The 27,228-nt window shown below is 45.7% G+C and overlaps 9 protein-coding genes across 9 annotated transcripts; 5 read left to right on the forward strand and 4 right to left on the reverse strand.

The window, feature by feature from the left end:
- Positions 1–710: 710 nt before the first annotated feature.
- Positions 711–2,483, forward strand: TGAM01_v203912 (hypothetical protein; the record flags this gene model as incomplete). The annotated part of the gene is made up of 6 exons (XM_024549308.1): positions 711–741; positions 799–1,053; positions 1,118–1,207; positions 1,262–1,533; positions 1,585–1,836; positions 1,890–2,483. 6 exons carry the CDS (start codon positions 711–713, stop codon positions 2,481–2,483), a joined length of 1,494 nt encoding a protein of 497 aa, XP_024405893.1.
- Positions 2,484–5,275: 2,792 nt separating this feature from the next.
- TGAM01_v203913 (hypothetical protein) lies at positions 5,276–5,663 on the forward strand (the record flags this gene model as incomplete). The annotated part of the gene is made up of 2 exons (XM_018809563.1): positions 5,276–5,353; positions 5,412–5,663. The coding sequence occupies 2 exons, from the start codon at positions 5,276–5,278 to the stop codon at positions 5,661–5,663; spliced, it is 330 nt and encodes a 109-aa protein (XP_018657252.1).
- Positions 5,664–5,704: 41 nt separating this feature from the next.
- Positions 5,705–6,241, reverse strand: TGAM01_v203914 (hypothetical protein; the record flags this gene model as incomplete). The annotated part of the gene is made up of 1 exon (XM_018809562.2): positions 5,705–6,241. One exon carries the CDS (start codon positions 6,239–6,241, stop codon positions 5,705–5,707), a length of 537 nt encoding a protein of 178 aa, XP_018657251.2.
- Positions 6,242–7,413: 1,172 nt separating this feature from the next.
- Positions 7,414–9,938, forward strand: TGAM01_v203915 (hypothetical protein; the record flags this gene model as incomplete). The annotated part of the gene is made up of 5 exons (XM_018809561.1): positions 7,414–7,512; positions 7,659–8,702; positions 8,863–8,882; positions 8,963–9,440; positions 9,504–9,938. The coding sequence occupies 5 exons, from the start codon at positions 7,414–7,416 to the stop codon at positions 9,936–9,938; spliced, it is 2,076 nt and encodes a 691-aa protein (XP_018657250.1).
- Positions 9,939–11,142: 1,204 nt separating this feature from the next.
- On the forward strand, positions 11,143–11,765 carry TGAM01_v203916 (hypothetical protein; the record flags this gene model as incomplete). Its single annotated transcript, XM_024549309.1, has 2 exons — positions 11,143–11,234; positions 11,294–11,765. 2 exons carry the CDS (start codon positions 11,143–11,145, stop codon positions 11,763–11,765), a joined length of 564 nt encoding a protein of 187 aa, XP_024405894.1.
- Positions 11,766–12,381: 616 nt separating this feature from the next.
- On the forward strand, positions 12,382–14,022 carry TGAM01_v203917 (hypothetical protein; the record flags this gene model as incomplete). Its single annotated transcript, XM_018809560.1, has 1 exon — positions 12,382–14,022. One exon carries the CDS (start codon positions 12,382–12,384, stop codon positions 14,020–14,022), a length of 1,641 nt encoding a protein of 546 aa, XP_018657249.1.
- Positions 14,023–14,598: 576 nt separating this feature from the next.
- On the reverse strand, positions 14,599–16,098 carry TGAM01_v203918 (transmembrane amino acid transporter; the record flags this gene model as incomplete). Its single annotated transcript, XM_018809559.1, has 2 exons — positions 14,599–14,652; positions 14,707–16,098. 2 exons carry the CDS (start codon positions 16,096–16,098, stop codon positions 14,599–14,601), a joined length of 1,446 nt encoding a protein of 481 aa, XP_018657248.1.
- Positions 16,099–18,583: 2,485 nt separating this feature from the next.
- On the reverse strand, positions 18,584–19,626 carry TGAM01_v203919 (hypothetical protein; the record flags this gene model as incomplete). The annotated part of the gene is made up of 4 exons (XM_018809558.1): positions 18,584–18,665; positions 18,723–19,132; positions 19,204–19,560; positions 19,618–19,626. The coding sequence occupies 4 exons, from the start codon at positions 19,624–19,626 to the stop codon at positions 18,584–18,586; spliced, it is 858 nt and encodes a 285-aa protein (XP_018657247.1).
- A 3,851-nt stretch (positions 19,627–23,477) lies between these two features.
- Positions 23,478–24,948, reverse strand: TGAM01_v203920 (hypothetical protein; the record flags this gene model as incomplete). Its single annotated transcript, XM_018809557.1, has 3 exons — positions 23,478–24,379; positions 24,432–24,685; positions 24,752–24,948. The coding sequence occupies 3 exons, from the start codon at positions 24,946–24,948 to the stop codon at positions 23,478–23,480; spliced, it is 1,353 nt and encodes a 450-aa protein (XP_018657246.1).
- Between the last annotated feature and the right edge of the window lie 2,280 nt (positions 24,949–27,228).

Consider the following 27,228-nt stretch of genomic DNA (forward strand, 5'->3'; position numbering starts at 1 on the left):
ACCACAGTGCCCAACACGCCTTACACTACTAGAAATCTTGAAGTAGATGATGTGCTGAAGATGCTGTGATATAAAAGCTGCAACATACAGAATAGGACAGAGAGAAACAATAGAATGGTTTATATGTCGCAAGGATAATGTTGGTAAAATAGTGCCTTGATTGCAATGTTTAAACTCTTTTGTGCTTCTTTTACAAAGCTCCCTCCAGCCAAATGGAGCCAGTTAATGACGTTTGAGAATTAATCAGAAGATAGGTCATCAAATGTTTTCTACCCTACTTGATACACTGCTTACCTTCGTAACCAATACTTGCTACTGAAGCGGTGAATCCTTAAGGAGACTATATTATGAACATATCCATTCTGAGATACGGAATGCACATTATTACTAATACTAGTATTAAAACAGCCAGCCCTGCGTGTGTACATTTCTTCTTACCAATAGACTGCTATTGAACTCCGTCTCACTGTCTCACCGTGCTTGCACACCCATTAGTCAGCCGCTATCTCCGGAGCGCCGATGAATTGCGGCTGCGCAAAGCTTCTACCCCTAGTTCAGGTATATCCACTGCTGGTCCTGCTCATAATCTATTTTACAAGCTGAACACACGACGGCTAGGCTCATTTCATCGACGTTTCCAGGTGTTTTTACAAAAATAGATTTGGCAGTCAAAGAGATTCTGACAAGCGGCCTTTGCTATACCGGCCGAGATGGGCATTAAAGGATGCTGGACGTGTAGAGGTGAGCATTTCCCCTAATTCACCAAGTCATGGAGACTGAACCGGATTGCTTCTCCAGAGCGCAAAGTGCGATGCGACTTGCGCAAACCTACTTGCGGCAACTGTGCGAAGACGCTGCAGTCCTGCAAAGGCTATGGCATGCAACTGTCTTGGCCACGGGAGGGAAATAAGCGACGGGCAATTGTACTCGACTGTGGCTCAAGAGCGCCCGCAAGAATATCCCGGAGACATCGGGGGCGTGGTGTAGTGTTTTTGAACGTCTCTTCCGCAGATGTTGCACTGTCAGATGCTTTGGAAGAAAAACTTAACCTTGGTAAGCCATCTCTTATGCCAGCCGCTGTGCAACTTCAAGCAGGTTTCTAACGTGTTTCTTATAGCCGATTATTTACACGGGTTTGCAATACCACGCTCACTCCACCTTTCACCATTTTCGCTTTCGGGAGATGACGCATATCTACTCGAATATTGTGAGTAATTGACAGCTTTTTGTGGTACCAAACTCTCTAACTAAAATGGAATAGTCCAAGAGACCAGAGCGCGGATATTAGCTCCCATACTGGACGAATCTTTGGCATATTTCGTATTGCAAATGGCAATGGCCAATCCCGACTCTTCTTTTAACTTGGTTTTAGAAGGAATCCTCGCGTTATCATCTGTATTACTTGCAGGGCCCTCAAAGAGCCAATACCACAAGACGCGGCTTATTTCGATGCTACAGAAAGACATAACGCGGGTCGACAGAGAAAGCGTCATCCGAAATCTGATCGCCACTATGCTTCTTTTTCAATGTGAAGTATGTAAAGCTTCCCTTGTATATTTAATTGACAAATGCTGAGTAACCTAGATTTGCAATACGGCTAATCCTGGAGGGCTTTGGCGCTTCTATATGTGCGGAGCGAAGAAAATCATCTCGGCTGTTTCGCCTTTAATCACACTCTATCAACATGACTGCATGCCACTGATGGATTGGATTTATTACCACGAGGTCATGGCAGAATTCAGCATCCGACATTGGGCAGAAGCGGATGCTATTGATAAATTCTGCAAAGGACCTCAAGCGATTCGGCCTGGCAAGATATTTGTTGGGAGTTCTATGGTAAGTTGTTTGCTCATTTTTTAAAGGTTGTCAGCACTGAGATAGTACGATAGCAGATTTCCGATGGAGCTACATGCCCTATAGCTGTTCTCGACCTGGTCCGACACATTTGTAAGCGACCGCCACCTAATGGAGACAAAAATATACCGTATGACAATGCCGATATGATGCGCATCCAGTATCTTCGACAAGATCTCTACGGAACCATCGGAGAATATGGAACTTTTCACGGAGACTTTGAGTCATCACTCAGCAGGCAAGATATGATCAATTCTCTCTATCGATACGCTGCGTTGATATACCTGAACCGTACCGTATCATATGTTTCCACATCTTCGTTCTCGCATAGACGATTAGTGAGAGAAGGCATTTTGCTTCTACAAAATCTTGGCTTTTGTGAGGGCACGTGGCCGCTGTTTATTATAGCCTGCGAGGCTAATGAAGATGAGCAACGTCTCCAAATATTAGACATTCTAGCTAACACGCGTCGAGAACTGGGGCAGCGATCAGATCATGTCGTTTTAATTCAACACATGGTTGAAGCTGTATGGATTCAGAACGATCTCACTATTGAAAGCGATGTGAATTACGGTAGGATACTCAACGCGGTTATTTCTAAGGCTCCAGCGCTACCGCTCTTCGCATAATATATCTCTTAATATAGATCTAATATTGGCGTCTCTTTCTTGCACTTTATTCTATTTATGCTTTAGTCTTCCTACCTACACCTTGCTTATATGACTGATACATGGGTGAACCGTACGCATTTGACTTTAACTTGCTAATTGAACTCGGAATGTGTCCAGTTTCAAGAGAGTTTAGCGTCTTTATTCCAGACATAGCCAACCTCAGGAGGCTCTTCACCCGGATGCTCAGCTCTAAAGACCTCTAGTCGGTGATTATAGCGGTCCAAAATTTCCTTTGAGTTTCTTCTCTCATCCAGCCATTCCTCGACTTTTGTTTTGTCTCGGCACGTGTGTGGCAAGGCAAAGTTGCCAACGTATGTGTTTACAGAAGGCATGTATACTTGCGTTATGGGCGTTAAATCGAGACTGCACTCGGCCACTTGACGAAGGTAATTGAGACAATGGTCTATAAAATGAATAGTTAGGCAAAAGTGATTACATCGACAGAAAAGTGAAAGTAGCAGTACTAACGAATATGGATCCGATGCATGCGTCTAAGATCAGTAAGAGAGCTGTTGAAATAATATTCGCTGTCAAGTGTTTTCCGAATTTCGTTCTTTAATTAGAAGTTAGCATAGTTTGTTAGCTGCATATCAATGTCTTTTTGTAACTCGGCACTCACAACACAATGTAAGTTATGGATATATTCAGGTCTTTCGTTCGACTTAGTAAAGATTGTATCATTTTATACGCAATCAACAAACATACGCCATTCGATGCCCTGAGATCGGATGTGCATCTGATTGTGAACTGGTTGTCTCTGCTTCGGCCGCAGATATTTCGACAAGGTTGCTGCCTAGTTCATATCCGAGTGTGTTAGCATAAACATATTCATTATACAAGACAATTCTTCAATCATGGAATGGAAGTCAAAAACCATGTATCAAATTGTCCCAGGCTTGATCAATCTGTTCCGATGGTGGCCCATAATACTCAATTCCATCGGGTGCATTATCCATATACAAATGACCATCAGCAGTATATCTTAATATTCCGCTGAAAGTTACTTCTTTGATGTCAATCATCTGGCGGAAAGGGCCTATATACATTAGACTATAATAATCACAAAAGATAGACTATGTAGGAATTTACCAAATTCTGTGTCATATCCAGTTTTGATAGGGCCATAACGCCGCAACCGTGCGTCGTAAAGTAATCTAGTAATCATAAAACAGAGCATTGCTGTTAAGGTCATCCATGGTACTGGAGACCAGAATAGCCGCCAAATCTTGCTGACACGCTCGGGCTGAGGTTCTAAAAAGTCCTCTTCTTCGATTTCTTTGACCTGACTACATCTCGCGGAATGACCCCAAGATTGCGGACGCATGTTGTCTTTGACAAGGTTCAGTCAACGAGGTGTTATAGGATGTGAGAAGGAAGCGCAAAAATAATACATCAGAGTGGTCTTGAGTTACACTACCGATGGAAAAGCTCATATAGTGGCCGGTCAAACTGAGACAAATATCATGGAATTGTAGCGACTGCCGTTGGCGTTCTTGGACGTCTTAATTAACCGTGATATATTACTGAACTTGCATGAAAGTCAGCGCTATTGCTAATGATAAAGTTCTTTTTCTTATTTTGAAGGAGTGGCTACGACTGCCTTCGGATATTTATGTAGTGAGAGACAACAGTATGCCGCGTAAGCAAGAACCTGTGCCTTTGATCCCCGTATCTCATAGCATCATTCAGTAGGTATCGGGATGCCATATTCCTCCGCAAAAACGGCTAGCAAAAGGCCTCTATATTGACCAGGGTAGTCAAATGTCAGAATCGCACTATAGAATTATAGGAAAATATATCCCGTCGATTTGAGCCAAATATGTACAGATTCCGAGGCTAACAGCTCAAATCCCAGTACAGCGTTCCACATTATGATGCTTGGTGAATCCATGAGCGCCCTCTCTTAACAAGTCTCGTAGGCCAATAGAATGTGATATATTGTATGAGACTCGGATAGTTCAACAATATTTGGTGCTTGATCAGGATTAAACAAAATGATGAATGTTGGATCTCACTTAAACGGATTGAGTTAAACTAAAAACATCAAACGGGAGATGAGACCAGACAGAAATATAAACGATGAAAGAAATATAACCGAGAGAAGAAAGATAAACGAGACATTAGCACTGTTCTATGCCCTTCCACTGTATCATATGCCCGTTGATAATGGATATCTGGTATTATTAGTACATAGGTGGGTATATGTTCAAGAAGGTTGCGTGGGGTCTGTGTCAGAGACCTATTGCTTGTTTTGTAAAGACGTTCATAAGTCTAAAGTCATACGTAAAAATTCTAGGCGCCCACTTGGATAGAGTATGTTGGACGGTTGAAGTTCTCGGAATCGCCGGCTCGGGAGAGAGCAGGGTTGCAGAGTCGAAGCCGTACACAAAGTTTGGGGTAAAGAAGTTGGCAGTCATATTGTAGCAGCGGCGGCATGGGAGGTTGACGGGCGTGATGAGAATTCGAGGAGTGCAGTAGGGAGTCACCTGTCCCATTTCGTTGCCACAGTCGCGCTGAATATTTCCACAAAGAAGTTAGTTGAAGCAATCTTGCGCGATTTTCAATTTAAAATCTAGGCGGATATTTATTCTTGGTATGGGAAAATTGTATCATAAATGTCATATTTCATTGACGATCCAACTCGTATAGACAGCGGCTGCTATGTAACCAGGCTCTATGCTTCTTCCAGAGGCATCAAATTCACATATCAGCCATTAAGAATTGACAAACAGAAGTTTCTGACTTTCAAGATGAAGGCAGCATCTCTCCTTTCCATTGTCTCCGCCTTTATTGCGGTAACTGCTGCTTTGCCAGTGGCAACTAAGTCTGTACGTAGAACTTCTATCATGGATGATTGCCTTTACCCGCTCATTAACTGGTTGATAGGCTGCAAACTTCGAAGCTGTGAGTAAGAGACAAGGTTTCAATGGCAGTTTAGGCGGTCACGACTGGTTTATGGAGGAAGATGAGAATGAAGCCACCAAGACAAAGAAACAAGGCTTCAACGGCAGTCTAGGTGGTCATGACTGGTTCAAGGAGGAAGATGAGGCGGAATCTACGAAGACGAATAGACAAGGCTTCAATGGTAGCTTGGGCGGACATGACTGGTTCAAAGAAGACGAAATAGATGTTAACTAGAAAGTAACTGACACTGGTTTTACTAAACGCAAGAGATATATTCAAGGAAGCTGGGCTAGATTGATGTCGTGCGAGCCTTGAAGATAGTTGCGATCGTTCTCTACCCATTCGATGCATGGATCAAGTTTTCCCCAGTGAATCCTGTTCTTCCACCGCATGGGCAACAGGATCTTCTGTCCATTGCGATACCAAGAAGCCACGGCAACTGTTACCAACATGACACGCGCATCGTCGGTCCGATTGGGCATGCCCGCGTGCCATATGCGTATGTCGCGGATGATAAGTGAACCTTTGGGAAGGCTTGCTTGAATCGGCGGCCGCACTTTACGGCGCTCTTCAACGAGCTTGTCCGCAAAGTCGATGGGCACACCAAGGTCCTTGGCTCGAGCTGCTTTTTTCTCGAGGGCTATAGCAGGGTCAGGACCGTCATCCCCGTGTCCGTTAATAGTGAGTGCCTCCAGCGCTGGATCGTTGTGTGTGCCAAGCCAAAACTCAGTAGCCCCATTCTCAGGCGACGTTGAAACCAGGTTGATGTTGACACAAAAGCCAAATGGCGTGCGGGGATACCCCAGAGCCATGTCGATATGTACAGGCTGGCGTGCTTCGGCTTTCAAGGCTGTATTGGCACTGTATAGACGCACCTTTGGCTTAGGACCCAGCATGTGCTCAAGAATCTCGGCAGCCCACGGGTTTGCAATTATGTCGTCGAAGATATATCCTTCTTCGGGCACAGGCTCTTGCTGGAAGTTTCGCGTCTCTGCGCTGAAATTGACGTGGGCTTTTTGGCGCGTCTTTAGTTGCTCTGCATCGGCAACCATCCGTTCATTGAGATGGTCTAAGTGGGCTGGGTCAACTGCATTCTCAAGGACCACCAGGCCATCTGCATGCAAAGCTTCAAGCGCAGTCTGTAGATTATAAGATCTCATTGTTTTTGTTTCAAGTTCTTCATCAGTCAATCTGATGATTCTTGGCTGTTCGCCTTCGCTTGTTAGTGTGGTCATGGCTGCTGATCCGCGCTGTTTTTCTTTTCCTTTTTGTTATTCGATCTGTGAGTTCGATAACACAATTTCCTGTCTTCTCCAGCATCTGAACAATCTTCAAATCGAGGACCAAAGTGTTATTATAACTTCGTTCGCTCGGTTCTCGGATAGCTATCCCAATATTAGGGTTCCGGTGACTTCATGCGAGAGCCGCCGCGTTTTGCCTGGATCATTCCTATTGAAGTAAAACTAATAGTCCTAAGGGAGCAGCCTTACCAGAAACGACATCTCCGCTATCAATAGCAGTGTTACACGAATAGTAATCCTTGGTAAGTGGTGGGGCGCAATCAGTCCGTCTTTGGAGTTCCGTAGAAGCTCTTAGATATGCTCCATACAGTAAGGCTGGAGCTGGTACTGCAACCTAGATACGAGCTACGATCAAAGGCACTGTTACCTGTGCCTTGAAGAGCTACGGCCAGTATGTCGCACATTAGTTGCGCTAAGGATGAGCTATCCTAGTTCATTTGTAGTGCTGATAGCGGATACCGCCCTGAGCACGTTCAATCTATATAACATAGCCCAGGACCTTCTCCAGCGGCAAGCTGTGAATAGAATAGGATTGTATGGGCCTGTTTTTGCGCTTCCTGTGGTTGAACTTCTTTTTGGGGGTTGCGTTAAGACGAAACTCGCTCTATTTTCCTCCGTTCATTATTTTTGCCAATTGGTAGCTTTCAAGAGCCTAGGACATTGCTACACTTCAAATATCTACCATGACCATGTTGGAGAACCCTCCTGCCAGCAGCCCGCCAGAAATTATTGGCTATGTCGATCCGTGGATTGCCAGTCCTGGCAGTACAATCGATGTTAAGGTAAATCATCGGAAGAAAACCACAAATTCACCTCCGCCGTTTGACATGCCTCAAAAACCTCTATTGAGCTTCGTTTGTCTAGTCGTTTATTTCGCGGCAATGGCCGACTCGCGGCTGCCTTATACGTACTAAAATAGGCTCAATAGGTTTCGTCAACAGAACCAGACTTAAACTATCATGTCACTCGTCTCATTCACGGCCCCCAAGGTACCGATACGTCAGGAATGAAGCCTGAGATCATCTCGTCCATATTGCCTGGAAGCTGCAAAAGTCGATATCAGGTTGCGCATCCAGGGTCCTACGCCATTATTTCCAACAGAGATTACCAAGTTGGATCCACTGGTTTGGAGTTCAGCCTTTATTTCCAGTCGCATCTTGTTGAAGCGAAGCATGTCCAAACCCTCGTTTCAACTCTTGATATATCAACAAAGACTGGATACGCGGCAATATTGACTGCTGGAGGATTCGTTGCATTCTGGATCGGAACAGGCAAAAACGTAGAAGTGGTGTCTACTGAGTTTAAACCTGATCTAAAAAGATGGATCGAGCTCCGTTTCACTATTCGAGGAGCGGAATTTGAGTATCAGATCAGTCCCAAGTCTACCTTTGCAGACATTCCTCAGCCGGCGAGCAGCGGAGAAAAGACCCTTGACTACGAAGCGGCTATTACAAAACCATGCATTTTAACTCTATCAGCAATGTTTGCCGATGGCCCTGTTGAAGCATCCAACCATCCGATCAATTTTTTTAATGGTCGCATTGATAGCCCTACGATGAGATCGGCTTGTTCCAATAACCACATACTGGCGAAATGGGATTTCTCCTTGAAAATGTCAACTGACAGCATCGTTGATGTGTCTGGAAACAGGGCAGGGGCAGAAGGTCGCCTTATAAATGCGCCTACAAGGGCAGTGACGGGACACGATTGGGATGGCATGGAATCAGACTGGACTAAAGCAAAATACGGTTACGGAGCCATTCATTTTCATGAAGACGACCTTGATGATGCGGCTTGGGAAACTGATTTTTCGATAACCTTGCCCGAAAACCTCAGATCTGGTGTCTATGCAATCGAACTTGAAGCACAGAATGGCAGTGCAAAAGATACCGTACCGTTCTATATACGCCCTACACCAGCTACAAGTGCAGCGCTTGGAGCAAAGGTTGCGTACATTATCTCTACTTTCACTGTGAGTGAAATATTCCCTTATATCTCGCCTTATATATCATGTGATATAGTATACCTTCATACTAATCCGAGTTGAAAGTATCTTGCCTATGCAAACGAGCACGTGTTTGACCGGGCGCATCTGAAAGACGTCGTAAATACTACTTGGAAAGCCATACCAGATAAGCATGCGGAAAAAACAGTACGAAGGAACGATTTAGGACTTTCTTGTTACGATATACACAACGACCGATCCGGAGTAATTTACTCAACATCTAAAAGGCCAATTCTGAATATGCGTCCCGACTACATCAGTTGGAATTTTCACAGACCTCGAGGTCTTAGTGCTGATTTGTTAATGCTAGAATATCTTGAGAAAAGTGGCATTCCATACGATGTTGTCTGCGATCATGATCTGCATACTTCTGGAAAAGCCAGCATTAGTCGCTATGGCACCATTATTACTGGTTCTCATCCAGAATACCATACTGTTGAGAGCCTTAGTGCATATGCAGACTTCATCAAGGCCGGTGGTAACGTGATGTACCTTGGAGGAAACGGCTTCTATTGGAGCTGTGCCACTCAGGACGACTATTTCCATAGAGTCGAGATTCGCAGAGGAGGAGAAGGAATAAGATCGTTCACTAACCCCGGGGGTGATCGCATTTTCAGCAGTAATGGGCAGTCGGGTCTATTGTGGAGGTCTCGAGGCCTGCCTGCTAATTGTTTGTTCGGCGTCGGCTGCTGTGCAGAAGGTCCGGTAAGTTGCCACATCCGCTTATTTCTCATAAACGAGAATCTTGTATTTAACAATTTGTTGTAGGGTCCAGGCGTGCCGTATAAGAGAACAGACGCCGGGAAAGAAACATCATTCGCGTGGATGTTTGATGGCATTGGAGAAGACGAGCTGCTTGGCGAATTTGGCTTTGGAGGTGGCGCAAGTGGCGATGAGATGGATAAATGCGATTACAAGATTGGAAGTCCACACAATACGGTCGTTGTTGCGACTAGTACAGGACACCCAGACAGATTTGGGATGTTTCCTGAAGACATCTCATTCCCTTTCCAGAACGTCCTCGGCACTCAGACCAGAGAGGTCAGATCTGACGTAACATACTATGAAACGAACGGTGGCGGTGCTGTTTTCAGCGTTGGGAGCATCAATTGGCTTTGCTCGCTGGGATGGAACCATTTGCAAAACAACATCGCACGCCTCACAGGAAATGTTCTCAAAGAATTTGTGAGCAGGCATAAGTAACTGTTTCCAATCGCTTTTTAATTCTACTTAAATTTGTTATCTTGCCTAGGAAAAGAAGAGATTATATCGCCATACAAACGCTGAATATAGTCTAGGTGTAAGTAAGTAAACAATACAATTTAGGTAGGTAGGTAGCGCTTGTACTTTTATTGAATTGTCTCCAGCTATTTTTTTTTTTTAAGCGACAATGGAAGAATGAATTGCGTATATACTCCCTATTCATTGCTGGAAATAGTATACTATTTTCTGCTTTCAGTCTCAGAAGTCGGCAAACGTTCTATCGTCCTTTGCATGAGATGTCGTTACATATATAATAAGTCTGGCATTTCATCGGTATGGTAATGCACAATTTCAGCAGTAGGCAGCGGCTGATTCTGTCTGGCAGGTGATCGGCCGCCCACACGTTGTCTAGGCGAAAAGTCTGCTATTGATAGTGATAACTAGAGCAAACCGGACGATCATTGCGGAATGGTACTTTCTTCAATTCGCCTCAGAATGAACATCATCTTCGTGGAAGCGCGGAGTTACCGTGTTCAGTATATTTCCTCGATAGCTAGACTTTACTTGAAATGGAAATCACAACAGTTGTTTCTCCTCACACGCTATGATTAGCGCGGCCAGCTGGGTTCTATCCACAAGACGGATTCACTCCGCGCTTATACGAAGCGGAGTGTGCTATCTCGGCGCAACAATGAGGGTAAGACGGCATGCTCGATCTAAAATCGATTGTTCCTTCTGTCCGACAGCGGAGTCTATTATATTCTGCTCTATGCGTCTTCCCTTATGTGTTGAAAGTGCTCAAAAGATACGAACAGCTTGTCATCTTATAACATAAAACAAATGCGGCCACTGGCGCCGCGAATGAACCCAAGTGGGATTAAGGCGGGAACTGCATCCAACTTATAACGACCAAAGAGACAGCGCCAATTGGAAACTTCATTCGAGAAGAAACTTCTCACTAACTAGGAATTTGATACAATCTTATGCCTGCAACTATTGGCCCTTCAAGCACTAACATATGTTCAGTGGATCTTAGACCGTGCTTCACAGCCCAAGTCGCTCCCTACCTAGATAAACAGCGGTCTCTTCCTCTATTTTGCTTCTATCCAACGAACACCTTTGGAGATTTTAGATACTTGCAAAATCTTTTGGTCTTTTCAAATTTTCTGTTTTCTTTTTTAAGCTTTTAAAGTCTACCTGAAAAATGAATCGACTTGGTTTAATCCAACCTGAAGAGCTTGATTCTGACCAAAAGCCCCTCTATGATACTATTAACGAATGCACGAGCCAAATTCCGTAACTCGTCGCCTTTCCCTTGTTACTATTGTTGTCACCTTCTAACAGATATGCGCCAGATTTATCACCAAATATCCCACTGGGGAACTCGTTGGGGCTTTCGGTCTACTCCTTCACAACCCTTCTTTTGGCGAGCAATGGTTCAAGCTTGACCGTGCTGTCACTTCGCTCCCTGCGCTGTCACCAACTGTGAGAGAAGTTGCAATATTAGCTGTTGCCTCACGCACTCAGTGCGCGTACGAAAAATATGCCCACTTAGTGATGGCAGAGATTAGAGGTATCACCCATGAAGAAAGCCAAGATCTCATAACTGGGAAATTTCCAGAGTCGCTAGGAAAAGATGAAAGGTTAGCATGGGAAGTTGCGAATGCATTGGGCCACCCTGGGCCCTTAAGTCAAGAAATATGGGACTTGGGATTGCAAAGAATCGGAAAGGATGGTATGATGTCTCTTATTCACGTCATTGGATTCTATCAGTATATCTCTGTGTTACTGAATGGATTCGACGTCAAAGTGCCAGACTTGGGTTGAAGCGATTGAAGTATACAATTCTCGAGAGCGAGGCCAAAGTCGCACGTACAAAAAGCCATAGTTGCGTCAATTCTGGTTGTAACACTTCGCAATTTTTCCCTGGAAAGCAATAAACGAGATTAAGCTAGTATCTTTATCTTTTACTTGAGCAAATATGTATATCACAATCTATCGCCAACACTTCGTCCAACTTCGCAGCCTTGGTGTCTACCTGAGCTACTAGAGACCAATGGCACAGTGTGAATCATGCCGTCCACGCGAGACCAAAGAACCCGATGGATATCCGGCACGCTGGTATGAGAGTAATGGTGGGCCGTTGAAGTCCTAGCGGTCTTTACGTATTAGTTATCAGCGGAGCGCTAGCGGATCCTACTTCTGTCATCCATCCTCTCTCAGATCCTAGAACGTATGCCAAGCTGTAACACGACGAACATCACTGCAGAGGTATCTCAGCATCTACAATCCTATTGAAAGGTCATTTACTTTGCGAAGGCCATCGAAATTTACCGCTGCTCCATCAACTTGAGACAATGTGACACCTTAACTCGCCTATTGGCTTTCTTCTTCTTCATTTGCCACTTCGCCTTTTGGGGGTAACCAAGAGATGTCATCGAAAATGAGCTCTGGCAACACAATAGGACGAGAGAAAGGGAAGAGATCTAGGTCTGGGTGCTGGACGTGCCGGGAAGCTGGGTACAAATGCGACGAAGCGAAGCCACTCTGCGGTCGTTGTGTAAGGTTAAAGATTCCCTGCCAAGGCTACGGTTTGAGGCTGAGGTGGCGTCCTCACAAAGACGCAAAGAAAAGAGAGGACCTTCGATCCCGACATGATGAAAACCGACGTGAACTGGTAGTGCCGCCGCCCAACAGCAATGAAGCACAAGCTGCCATCATTTCACCACCTGCAGAAAATACCGTCACGACACCCAGTCGTTCCGGCTCGGACGGTTGGGTGTCGGATGATGTCTTCTCACCTCACGGGCGCAATCCATGCGCATTATTATCTCCAATGAGTATACAATCTCGAGATGATGATATTCCAAGCGAGATTTGCTTAAAAGATGGAAAATCCGACAACATGCGAAGTCGAGAGCAGCTGCGCGAAGCTTCAGTACCGCGCGATCCTCCCTACTGGGCTCTTTACTTATCCCTTGATGACTATCACCTTTTTCACCATTTCACCACTGTTGTTTCTTCTTTAATTTCCATAAAACCTACTGATAATCCCTTCCAAAAGCATTTTACTAGCATGGCTTTACAGAAGGGTCCTCTTCAGTCCGCCATCCTCTCAGTGGCCGCCAGTCATTTGGTAGCAATTTCACCGCGTAAAGACACCGAGATTGTTGCCAGAAAACACCACAGGATAGCCATACAGTCTTTGTCTATGGCGCTCAAAACCCCGACGGAAAGATTTTCTGATGCGATTCTTGCGACCGTGTTGATGCTGCAAGTCAGGCGTCAATTTATGGACAGCATCGAAGAGGCAGACGAATGCCATCTATCTGCTGCTAGAGAACTCATTCGTTTACGCAAAGGGCTACCTACTGCGCCCACGTCATGCTTTCAATTCCTTCTCAGCCTTTTCAGTTATTACGACATATTGGGATCCATTGCCCACGCGAGGCCACCTTTCATTCTTGATCATCACTATCTCTGCTCTAACACCTTGGCTCCGCTTTTCGACAGTGCCTTTGACATTCTCCATATAGCATCGGACATCAGCTCGCTGCAGTCGATGAAGAGTGGCGCCATGACAACATCAAATGAAGAAATCCAATCGCTTATTCAAGTGTTTGAACACAAACTCGAAACCTGGCGACTACCTGACGATACCGCCGAAAATCTCGATCTTGCCAATACTGCGATCGCATATCACGCTGCTGCATCTATCTATCTATTTCGTGTGGCATATAATATAGGCTCTCCACACCCGCGTACCTTACACCGAGTCCGACTCTGCTTGGATGCAATAGCGAAAGTCCCCATAACGTCGCCACTTGTATCTATGCACGTTTGGCCGTTGTTTACGGGAGGATGCGAGGCTATCGATCCGCAGGATAGGTTGTTTGCAGTTCAGCGGCTTAAAGAGATGTACAGTATCAGGAGAATTCCCTCTCTCATTCGCGTTCGAGAAGCCATGGAAACAGTTTGGAAGTGCAAAGACTTGCAAGGCGGAGATAGCAGACCTGATCTCATGGTTAAGCTAGGATGTCTTGAAGCTTTGGACCAATTGGGTCTTGGCGTAGAACTAGTTTAAAAGTTCAATATGGAGAGCTGGACTTCAAATTAATAGAAAGGGATCTATGTGTAATTGATTGGAAAGCCAGCAGCCGAAAAGGGAAACTCCGGCCACAGTAATAGGTAGCTGGAAATCTGCGAATAGCGGATGCATATCTAGATCGAAGCGAGCTGTGGCGGGGTAGTGGCATCGTCTTTCGAGCTCATGATCATGAGACGCCTAAGAGAAAGTATTACTCCAATGTTTGATGCTCACACCCCCCAGAGGCCACATCCTGCTTGTGCTCCTCTCATGAACTCTAGACATTTTAAACGCCGATGTGAGCGATTACCCTCAATCGGATATGTAATCGAGAGCTACGGTTGCTTGATTTAATTGAGAGTATAAACCGCTAAATCTTGACCCACTTCAAGATCAATTATATGGCATTGCTGAAGCCGAATTATTCCATCTCATCTTCGCCCAAATGATAGCAAAACGTAAATATTCGTTATTATTATTCAAGTCTATGTACTTAGTATATCATGATTGAGTAGCCGCTGCGTTTATATGCTGGAAAAGTATTTGATGTTGAATATATACTCTTATAGCGATTTAGCGCCTACAAGAAAAGGGGCGGTTGGTGCTTCCGTCATTTGTTTCGCGAATCTACAACGGTGTTAGCTAAACTGCAAAGCACAAAGATTGGTCTGTTGTACTTACGATATCGGCAATAGTGGCATAGGTGCCGGCAACTAAAGCCACTACTCCGATGATAAAGGCCAGTATGCTTCCAAGGGAAATGAGGATATTCTTTCCTGAAAACCATTCGCCCCTTTTGCAGAGCAAGCAGAACCACATGATGGCAGGGATCCAGTAGGAAAATCCCGTCACAAACAGTGCGGAGACCAGAGAAAGTAGATCGGAAAAGATGGGGATCGCCTCAGCAATGACCCAGGCAATGATGGTAAAGATTGCAGCCTGTGTAATCCAAGCAGTCCAGCCCCTGGGAGTATTAACGTATTGAATAATGGATTTCTTCCATAACCGGCCGTGTATATAACGAAGTGCCACTGTCGAGTTGATAGATCCGGAGATGTAAATAACAGGAATAGCGATGCCAAAAGTAATCTTGGAGATTAGTTCACCAGATGACAGCAAAGCCGGAGCCTGAATCGATGGGCCGATGAACGCATAGCACAGCGCTCCGGTCAGAGTATAGATGGTGATCTGGGCGATACCTGAAGCCCAGATGGATTTCATATAGTCTGTTGGAGTGTGCATCTCGTCCATGAAGGAAAATTGACCGATCGCAAAGCTGAAAGCAAAGATGATATTGCTAACTGCCACAAACCCCTCGGAGAAAGTGGTCCCCTCCTGAGGCCAGGTTGACCACTCTACACCAGAAAGGCCGCCAGCGGAATGTTGAGCTTTGACGCCTGTAGCAATGATGGTGATACCAATGGCGATGATGATTGATGCAAAGTCGATGTAACCAAGCACGGCGATCTCGGTGAATGAAGGTGGAATGGCAAGAAGGAATAGGATGACCGCTGACACAGCAGACCAGACAATGGAGCAGACGTGATTGTTATTAAGGGTGCCCAAAGCGATGCTTCCAGTCAATGCATGGGAACCCACAGACATGACAAGCTCGAGGACCATGGCAATACCAAATAGTTCATAGCCAAAGCGACCAAACAAGAGTCTTCCGGCGTCGGCATAGTGTGAGACCTGTGGATACTTCAACTTGACTTGTCCCACCAGGTAACTGGTGAAGATTGTAATCATTCCAAGTGTGATTGTCAGGAACACTCCAGGGAACATGCCGAGAGTGTGGTAGGCTGCTGGCAGACTGAGAGCTCCAAGGGCAATGGCCTCGACGATGGTGACGATAGCCAAGCGCTTCCATCCCAGCCGATGGAAGTGCGCGTTACCGTCCGCAGCAATCTGCTTCAATCGGCTGTTTTGCAGTTCATCGCTTGTCTCTCCGAAAATTTCATTATCAGAGCCAGAATTAGGTCCGACTTGCTGATTCTCAAATTTTGAGGTTTCGTGTTTTGGAGATCCTGGGGTGCGAGCCTCAAACTCTACATCATTCGTATTGCCAGCCATGACAAAGATCGAAAGAGCCTCCGCTATTACTCAATTATAATAACAGTGTCTGGGGAAGAGAGAGAAGGGAAAAGACAACTCCACGCTTGAGGAAAAAAGAAAACGGCGGGCCAGCTAGGAGAGAGGGACTTTTAAGGAAATGGGCTCGGTGTGTAGAAGGACTAATGGTAAGTTCCTCAGCCGAGACCCATCCATATGCCGAAAAGCCGCCAGGTTTAGGTGGATGTTCATAATCAACTACGTAGATAAGAAATGCCCCTGTCTGGGATTACGGTTATACTTCGTACTCTCTCCACGAATACATGCTGGTCTCGACTCCGGATGCTTTCCCCCGCAATGCAAGATGTTTAGAGTCTGATATTAAGTCTATCCACAGTATCCTGGATATACTGGGGAAACTCTGCAAAAGCAGATTTAGATGCCATCGTGAGTGGTACCGGTCCAAAATGAGACGATGTATTCCGTCAACCTGGATGATCAACCCTGCTACAGCGGCAGAAAAAATTTCTAGAAGTTTTCGAGTCATGTTCTAAAAACGTAAAAATTTCCTAGTTTGGTGGAGAACGCCTCTTATGGCACGAAAGACCAAGTGCCGTATGTGGGACGACTTGTGGATGCCGTTATGCTATAGAATCCATCGTCATCGCAGTCGGTACGAGTAAAGTGGAAATTGAGAGGATTAAGTGTCCTGTGAAATACTCCATTTCCGCTATTCTCGCCGAAAGACGCCGCGTGTGCAAATAAGAAGCTGCTCGCACGGAGTTCATTGAACGGGAACTCGATTGTGGCTTGTCCGATGACGCTTGCAGCGTATACAGTATTACAGGCACCAATCTGAAGAACATCGGATAGCGGCATCGAATCTCAAATCTATGGGGTAATAACAACGCTTCATGCTCTTGACAGGGCGCGTACGGCACTCTGATTACTATACAATTCGACCATATCCAGACAGCTGCAAAGACATTTCCGCGCCCTACGTGAGACGACCATCTACATGTCTTCTGGAAAAGGCATGGGGCCTTCAAGGTGTGCTGTATCCAGCTAAGATAAGCGTGGACGGCCAACATCATTGGCTGTGGAACAATTGGAAACGATGAGTGCCGAAGCTAGGGCGTGTCTAATGTGTGCACGGGCCGGAGCGAGAGAAATTGTGCGTGGCTTATCCCGGAAGTAAGCGACGAATTGCGCCTCTTGGTTCTTCTCTTCCCAACAAAAGACTGGAATCGTCATCATGTGCACAAGGCAGATACTGTGAGATGGGCAGTTGCTCTGCTGGAGGACAATTGATAGCTGGATAGCTGGAAGCAAGCCTTCCACGCTTTTCACCTCTTTATGCGAGACGTTTCGATGAATGCGGCTGAAGACTAGCCAATGCATCTTGGCAGGCACAAAGACTGGGTCTGCGCTAGTTAAACGCGTATGAATCGCGGGCTCTAGAAAAAATTGCCTGCGCAACTCTGGACCCTGATAAAGTTGACAGTAATCCGCAATGCGACGATAAAGATTACGACAAGTTATCAAGTAATGGCAGGCGTTAGCGTGTTGGCTACAGATGCGATGTAAGCAGTAGTAAGCGCGGTATCCTTCTCTCTGACATGCTATCGCTGAGTTGAATAAGGACTACTCGCTATGCTATTAGTATCCCGGCCTCATTTGCAGAGCATTGTTGCAATGGCGTAGAGATATCCTCGGTGTATGGAAGACGTCTAAAGCAATCTAATCCACGACCTACTGGAGTTAGAAGAGGAGGCGGCAATCTTACCCCGTGAACCTTGGAGCGTCGCTTACCACAGGGTCCAGAGTCCGAGGCCACCATCTAGATGCTACGTTTCCGAATTCATTGTAGGGCACGCCCGGTGGTTATCGTAGCAAACGCATTTCCACTGCTGCTACTTTCTTGCACAAAGTAATATATAGAGTATGGGATAAGCTCAATGGATGATTAAAAGCCCCAGCGATATGACGGACTGCTCTCCACAGCTCGTCCCTTATCTTTGGTAACGGTAAATCTTATTTTCCCTAGCGGGCAATACCTATCAAGGTACATTTCCGGAGCTTCAAATATTAAACGCCATAGACGCCATAGACTCCATTTCACTCAATCTCTTGAGAAGTGCCATGTAAATACTATGACATAGCCGAGCAGTACCTTAACCAAAAGGACAATGATGATGGAGAGCCGCAAGGAGATCCATAGGGACGACTATCACCAATATTCAGAATGGTGGTATTTTCATTATCAATGGGGGCGATTCTTCAGCTCCAGCTATATCTCGCATCCTGTATCATTCCACGCTTTGGGTTCCAAGCCAAATAACTCTATTCTATAATGGGGATATCATGATAGGTACTATATGTACAGCTTGCGCGTCGTTTCTATATACAAAAATTTAAACGACGCGCTAGTAAATTCATTAAACAAAACATTTTATACGCCAACGCTCGAATCCATTAGAGCCACACATCATTTCAATGCGCCAGGCTAGTTCTTCGACACCTTGCAGCTCTTGGGGTCGGTATCGCATGTGCATGTTGACTTTGCGTAAACCCAGCCAGTGAGGCGGCTAAAAATACAGTTAGCCGCAATGTTCCTCAATTCCGGAGGTAACCATTAAACTTACTTGGCAATGTCGCTGACGTAGCAGTGAGTAGCAATGTTGCTCTGCAAGTCACCGGTCTTCGAGATGGAACCAGAGTTGTAGATGCGGGCAGCGCGGTAGTAATCAGAAACATCGCCCCGGCCAGATTCGTTGATACAGTGGGCCAGACCAGCACCAGAGGACGTGCCAGCTGTACCTTCCATGATCATCTTGTAGATCGTTGATGTCGGGCAAGGCGTTGTGAGCTTTTTGTTGTCGTTGCACGAGGCATCTCCGTTGTGGTTTTGCATGAGGCCGGGATTGCGAACGCCCAGGTTGGTGGTGTTGACTCGCGGGCATCCGTGCGATTCTTGCATGACTATAGCCAAGATGAATCGGTGATCGACGCCTGTAGCATTGGCAGCCAGCTGGATACCATTGTAGATTGCTTCCTGCATGTCACCATCATTAGTCGCAAGGCCATGAAGCAGTAAGTACAAGTACTAGGTAATTAAGAACGCACGATTTCGTCATCGTTATTGTTGGGAAGACGCCAGTTGAGGTTTTGGCAAGCCCACTGCAGTGTGAGTTTGTAATTCTCAAACATATTCCCAAACGAGACCCAAGAATCGATAGACGGCCACCCCGCGGCGGTTGTTCCGTTGCCAAGGTAAAGCTTGTAGGAATCGGTTCCATTTCCCTGGCCGTCCCAGACGTTGTCATTGTCGAATCGGGCAACACCCTTGAGGGTAACATTTCCATTCGTTGAACGACTCTCGATGTTGACGCCGTCGGGAGCGGAAAGTTCGCTTGAAGAAAGTACCGATGAAGGCAGGGCTGTTGCAAGGCCCGCGCAAGCAAGTAATGAAGCAAGAGAAAACTAAGAATCCGCTTAGTATGGCGTGTGCGTAAACGTTCCAAAGCCGGAAGACTGTACCTTCACCATTGTGAATCCTGGAAAAAGAAGCAGAGCTGCTAATGAGCACACAAGACGGGAAGTATGCAGTTACAGTAGTCGTTTGTAGAATTTCGATGTTTCCGCAACTCTAGATGAACATGGAGCTTCATGCATGGGAAATCCACTAGATATATACGGAGTAGTGTAGACATGATTGTATATTTATAGACGGCATCGTGGCCCAGCTGCCTTCTCCGGCTTCCTCTTTCGGTCATATTCTGCTGTACATGCTAGGTCCGTCCCAGCCTAGCCGTGCTCGTTGAAGCCACTCGTGCTATCAATAGTAGTTCGTCGTTGCCAGGGATCAGAATCCGTCAGATACCTTCACCAAGGCACCCTGCATTCTTAGCCCTGGAGAGGCTCAAGGTCGCTTATGGGCAGGGTATCTGATAGGTCGGGTCTAAGCGCTAGACCAAATTTTCGGGCTTACTCGTATACTCGTGGGAATTTCTTCGTGTTTGCAAGCCTAATACTACACCGTAGCTCGTTACGGAGCCGCAATTTCCCCTTTTTTTCAAGGCTTGAATACTTTCCGAATACTACCTACTTCTGCACGCCAACTGGCAACAATCTGCCAATAGGTATTTGACTACGAGCATCAGCTGGTCTTCACGAGACGAGGCATCTGAGTCCCAGGTGTGAATGCCATACTGTCTGAGCACGTGAATCCAGCTGCGGCATTCAACAGCAGACTATAATAGTGCTGAGATTACTCAACATTTCAAATCATGGACTATGCCCGTCCTGCTGCGTGTATATGCGTTACTGCCTGAAAGTCGCATCTGGAAATTCTTCGGATCGCTTTTAGTACGCAAAAATTGTTATAGAAATATGACAAATCCTACGCTTCGTTCTCGGCGCCGCGCTTGGCCTCCACCCTTGGCTGCGAAGTGTATCCGGTTGCGCGATTCCTCGGCCGCTGGCTTACCCGTGTTTAAGGCTCAATTCAGGCCCATCAGCCGCAGGAGTTGCTCTTGGCAGAAACCGGCGGTGTGCCACGCCTATTCCTGGCGTGAGGCTGAGCGCCGTTGAAGAAACAAGCAGCCACCGAGATGGAGACCGAGAAAAACTCAAAAATATCCTGCACTAAGGGTTCAGAGGGTTCACACACAGAGGGCTTTCTAGGGCTGTTCGCGTATTCTCAGTTTTCGATCCTTGTTTTCTGCCACAGCTCGGTTCGGTTCGCCCGGGCGCAGCCACGTTCCTGACGATCGGCCAATGGCTGATGCTAGTATCAATACTAAGCAGATACGTTTTGAACGTTGAACCTGGGCTAATCTTAGCAATTCGCGAGTGTTCGTAAATCGCGGCTAAGCGGCCATCTCAGACCCTCCAGACCCTTCGTACGGCATGGAGAGAGCTCCGTCCTCTCCCCAACTTCGCGCAGTTCCACATGCCGCATAACAGGGAGAGACCTTGCCGGGATACCGTACTGAGTAGAACCCAAGAAATACGAATGCAACGTATACTACCTATTGTCGTGATTACGGGGCGGCAAAGGTAACATCTCCTTTTCATTCTCGTACTTTGCTTGGCGTGTTCTTTCCTCGCAAGCTCCTGAAAAGCAGCCTTTGTTGTTGCGTAACGTACTCAACGCCCTGCTACACCTGCCAGCGCTTGGAGCGAAAATGACTGTTTTCGTGTGCCTTTGCTATTGGCGCATGTGCCGAGGGCCGCGGGCTTAGCTCTTTGGTGGCTGGTCAGCAATATGGAAACAGCAAAGCCACGATGCTGCTAGCGTCGGACACAATCTTCTCCTTGAGTATGGCGTACATGTAAGCTAGGCTGTTACAGGAGCGGAAACCACAATTTTGGGCAGATTAACGTGGCACCAACGGGCAGTGAGAACGTTAATAAGCGTCGGATCATGTGTTGGCTTACTGGCACATGTCAAGTTTGGAATCCCAGCGAGGTGCGGCTCAATAGCCAATCATTGCACTACGCGGTCCAATGGCGAGGATGACTTTGCAGAGGATTCTCAAAGGATTCCATTGTTGAATCCATATCTATTTTATCAGTCTGCGCTATACTTGAAGGCAGGCTGAATTCATCTCGGCATGAAACCACCCATCGTGAAGCTTCTCACGAGACATTTAGATCTGACAGATAGTCAGAAATGCCATATTCGCCCACCGATTTTTTTTTTTTTTTCTCCTTCTTCTTCTTTAGTGTCGTATTGCTATTTTGCTTACCGCATACTTCATATATACTTAGGGTGAAATTTTCTCGTGTCTATTACAAGAAGTTCACCGCCCATTTCTCGATTTGCGATTCTGTTCACATGTAGCTTCAGTCAACTTGACCTTTATCATTCCACTTGGATAGAAGAGAGGTAAATATAGAGCTTATATGCATTGAGATTTAACATGCCTTGAAGCGGCTAGTGTTACTATGTTCCTATTTTTGGCTACTTCCCCGGACATGCACGAAGTTGTCAAGCCAGGGACAGGTGAACTATGCCATAATGCTGGTTGGCGTAAAATTTTTAAAGTAGACTGCTAGCTCGCATGTATGGGCTAGAGCTGGCGAAACGGTCTAAATTCCAGGCCGGTTATCTAGCCACTGCTGTTTCAGTTTAACTGACGATTCAGCCGCTTCGCACTTATCACGCAAAAATCTTTCATGCCGGAGTGTAAGCGGAGCGGACCTAGAGAAAGGGAAAAGAAGTACCGACAGAAGCTCTATGCCAACAAGCACCGACCTTTACTCCTACAAATATGGCATAAACGTTAAATTCTCATCCGCCCTTACTACTCGCTTATGCCAAGATAGTTGCTGCGGTTTGCTAACTATTTCTAAGTAGTCCGATCTTACACGCAGCTTGTGGCACCTCTCCCGACATATGCCGAGTGGCACCAACTGTCGCTTCAATAGAAATAAAGTATGAGCTAATAATAATGATATGTGAGATATTCTTTGTAATATGTATCTCGAACGTTTCTTTTAACGGAGATAGACTCAAAAGACTGCACCGCCGTGGGCGGCTATTCTGACTACTGCAGCTTCTGGCCCCCTGCCTTTGAAGCCCTTGCATCGGCGCTTCAGCACTTTCCTACATCTCGTATGACCCAAGATCTCAGAGAATAATTCGATTAGCGATAATGTAGTCTATGCAGGGCCAGCATGCAAATTAAAGCGTCGCCCTAGAGCTAACTGAGTACCGGGCACCTGGGTGTGTTTCTTGGCGTATGGCTGCATTCCTGATTCTGATCTCTCAATGGAAGAGCACCGCGTAATCAGGTATTGCATAATCATAATAGTACATGCACTCAGTATGTCTTACCAATGATGCTAAAATTAAACCGGAAGCTCGAAATTTGTGAGACATATAGGCTTGTCCTCCCACCTGCTGCTTTGCACCTCTCATCGGCTTCTATGTGGCGCCGTGATTTGACCGTGAACTGATATCAAATTATACAACTGTATTTCCTTTTACTTTAAAGTATATTGTGAGTCGCCGGAGCGCATTGAAGCGATTGGCAAGTCCTTCTGGCTTGGTCGATAGTGTGGAGGCAGAAGTGTTTACTCGATCTCTGCTAACCTATACCATGGATGTGAGGTTCGCTATGGCTAACAATTAAACAAGAGTCTAACCATTATCATGAACAAATATTCCGTAGAAATCCGCTTATAAGCTTCCAGTGACTTAATTTCTATGCCTTCTATGCAATTTCTTATTTCTCGCTTTGTGCAAACTCTGCATAATGAATCTGCTGATATTTTATAACAGAAGGAGAAAGATAGAACAAAATGTGAGTCTACTTCTAGGGGCTTGAAAGACATGGTTCAGAAATATTAACAGCAGCTGCAGTCTGCATATCATCAGTATAGCCACCTGTTCATTTGGCCAACACCACAGGGCCGGTATACTCAGGGGCACGAATGTACTCTAGCTTATCGCCATCAGCCACCAGGTTGTCCCACCAAACGTCGATATCTTTCTTGAAATGCGCCATAACCTCTTCGTCGCTAAAGTCGATCGTCTGATAACCTCGAGCAGTCAATCTGAGCTGTGTCTTGGCCATGCCAAGATCCACAGCAAACTTGCCGCCAATATCGTCATTACCCTCCACAGGCTTGATGGTTCCTGTGACCTTCCCTGACAATACCTTGGTAGGCAAATCCGGCTCGGCGGCAGCAGGTCTCGCAAACGAAACTCCATCGATAGTCTTCAAGATCTCCAGCATGGCATCAACCGTTCGAATGCCGCCAACCAAGAACATCTTGAGTTTGCTGTCTGCTGGAAGACTTTCGCTGACGACTTTGGCCCATTTCAAAAAGTAGGCTTCTCGCTTCTGCGTCGAATCTTTCTCCCACTTCATGCCAAAATTTTCGTAGTTGCCTCCGCTTAGTTCAACAAAGTCAAAGCCTTCCTGTTCAAGCCCGCCACAGACTTCTTCGGCTTCCTTCGGAGTGACTCCTGCGTCTTGGAATTCCACGCTGTTAAGCTTTGCTCCAACGACGAAGCTGGGTGACACGCGTTTTCTGATAGCTCTTGCGATATCCGTAATGAATCGCAAGCGGTTCTCTACTGTTTGAGTTCCATATTCATCAGTGCGCTTATTCGTCCGTGGCGATAAAAATTGTGCGATGATATAGCCATGGGCAGCATGGAGCTCAATGCCATCAAAGCCCGCCTTATCCAGATATTCGGCGGCATACGCAAAGCCCTCGACGATTTCGTCTATCTCTGCTTTGCTAGCAGGATGTGGTTTGCCAAAAGACATGCCCATCTTTGGTTCTACTTGATAGTTAGTATATCTACCTCGAACTTTTATCGAAAGTTCTCTTACCTAGCTGCACATCAGATGCCGATATCGCCTCTGGATTCAAGCGAGCCTGAACCTGTCTTCCCGGATGGCTCAACTGTCCAATGATCAAGCTGCCGTGAGCTTTGGCTGCTTTCGCGAGCTCCTGAAACTTCTCGAAACGAGGACCGCTCATTGGGCAGTCGGTGGTAATGATCATGTCTCCCAAATCATCCATTGAATCAAAGGAGATATCCATGTTTCCAGTAAGAATAAGACCCCATCCACCTTCTCCCCAGCTAGAATTGTCTCATTATCAGTCATCATATCACATTATTGATCCGTGAGAATCTTCCATATCATACCGGCGATATAGTTCAATAGATTCATCTGTTGGTACGCCTCGCAGATGAGGCACTTTCGGGTCCCATGTAGCCAATGATTCAGCCATAGAGCTTTTCATGAATCGATTCAATACTCTACGGCCAGAAGGGTAGAGTTCAAGTGGGCGACCCAGAGGTGCAGGGTCGACAAGTTCCGTTCCATAGCGCTCGTAAGGCATGATGAATAAATGCGTGGGTGTTAATGTTTTTTGATGTTGTGATCGATATTCTTCGTGTATGCGTATCTATATCAGTCCAATTGTTGAGACCATCATACTCTTTATATATAAAACTCGCGAATACTAATACTGAACGATCGTCATAGCGACTGTCTCGCAGCGAGCATACAAGCCCCATCGTACAGATCCGACTAACTGTAGATGGAAATTTGTTTAAGAGATGATGAGTTTGCGGCATACCCTGGCGTTTCGGTATTCCAGATCGCCCGGGAGGTAGGTAGTATGGGTGTCGTATTCCTACTGGGGTATGGGGTACTTGCACACGTAAGGTCTATTCAAAATGTCTCCGAGAGCGCAAAATTTGCGTGGGTACCCCATTTCTTTTTTATTTCCAGAATGAGCAAATGAAACCATGCATCAAACGGACGTGTCCTTTCCCTCTGAGATTACAAATGCTAGTCCATCGGGCGTTGTTCCTTCTCCTTACCTAGGCATGAATCATTGCAGAGGCGAATGTCTCAGTGCTGCATAATGTTCTGGAGCCACGCCCTTATTGGTGAAATATACGATTGCGGATTGTGGATTACGGTTATAAATCCCGCCTTCTTAGCGCTCTTTAACTGAGACCCTGATTCGAGTCTTGATTGCTTACTGCTGGCGAATTCTCAGAATCTTGGTAATCCTTACTGGCTGATCACCCATGAATTCAGCCAATAGATGAAGCAGACACTAGGTGTTGTGTAACGACATGCAGATTCCATCAAAGTATGAGTGAGATTACGGCATTTGGCTGTGCGAATAAGTTTGCTTTGGACTTTCATGTTATCCGTGGGACATTATTCATATGCTTGAAACTTATATCGTATCATAATTCAATATAACGTAGTTGCACTATATGAAATGCTATTTTATTCTTTGACTGACGCTCCAATGACCAAGTCTGCAAAAGCACTATAGCGTGTCGTGAAGTAGAATATGCTTCTTTACGTAGCGTTGAGCCGGAACCAATGAGGTCGGGCTTGCTATGTCCGTAGTCTTTTCAGGTATTAGGCTCAGCGAATGCTGATTACGTCAAGACTGTTTGATAGGCTATAGGAAACACTTGCCTCTATTTCTCCGAAGTGTTGTATATTACAAAGCAATCCTAAGTAACAGCACAAAACACAGAGGGCAGATAGAAATGGGATCTGGTTGAGGTAATTCCCAAGCTAACCATGCCGTATGCTTGTTTTGATGAAGTAGTGAGTGGTTATCAGATTTGTGAATTACAGCGTATGCTGCCAAGCTCTTCCGGTTCAAGCCACTTATCACCGAAAGATTTTGAAGTGCTTTATGTTACAGCGCCGCTACCATTATACCAAAAACTATACTTTTCAATAAATATCTACCTATGCCATTAAATCCAGGAAGTAGGAATGGCATACCTAAGATGAAGTAACTTACCTCTGTCGCTGCACCCTGAGGCTAATGCTTGGTTAGTTCATCTTCGAAACTAGCGCACGACCTAGCCAACTCGAGCAATTCTTAGACAAAGAAAATTGACATATGGAGAGAATCGCTAGTGGGACCCAAGTAAGTGGTAAAAACCGCGTCACGGACAAATAAAAAAATCTCCTTGCAGTCTATGAGGTAGAGTTGTAAGTTATTACTGGGTGTATTCCACCAGCGCTCTGAATCTGGGATATTCACAAAATATTCACGCAATTTCCATTGAATTCTCATTCAAGCTATGAGACCCTTCTATCGCATTCTCTTCTCCACTTGGCATGAAATGGACGATGATGTAGGACGAGGTCTTCTGTGAAAACCTCACACAGTTCACATAGATCCACCCTGCTTGGCTCTGGTGCTACTTAGTCAAGCATTTTCTTTCCTTCTTCTCTTTTCTTACAAAGTTAATAATTCCACGACTTTAATAGCATCGAAGGATCTTGTCTACTGATAATGTCCTACACGCATAGCTGAGTACGTGTATGCAGCTGTGAATTACTAAAGCATTTTCTCATTTAGGAATTGCCTGTTCTGGATATTCTCCACTTTAGGTAAGCTTCTTTACCACCTGCAGCCTTTTTTGCCCTGTTAGTTAAGCAACTCTCGCAAAGAAGATGTCTCAGCCATAGAGCATTGGTCAGACGGCCGGGAAGCGCGACACTATATAGGAAACCTTTACAGAAAGAGCAAGATAGCTATCTGCTTGGTGCAGTCATGTTTAGAATCCGTTTGGAATTGATTTGGAATTATTGGAATTGAAATGAGATAATGAGAATAATAAATAGGCGA

The sequence above is a fragment of the Trichoderma gamsii genome (assembly GCF_001481775.2).
Source record: "Trichoderma gamsii strain T6085 chromosome Unknown Scaffold_11.2, whole genome shotgun sequence".
Taxonomy (NCBI): Eukaryota; Fungi; Ascomycota; class Sordariomycetes; order Hypocreales; family Hypocreaceae; genus Trichoderma; species Trichoderma gamsii.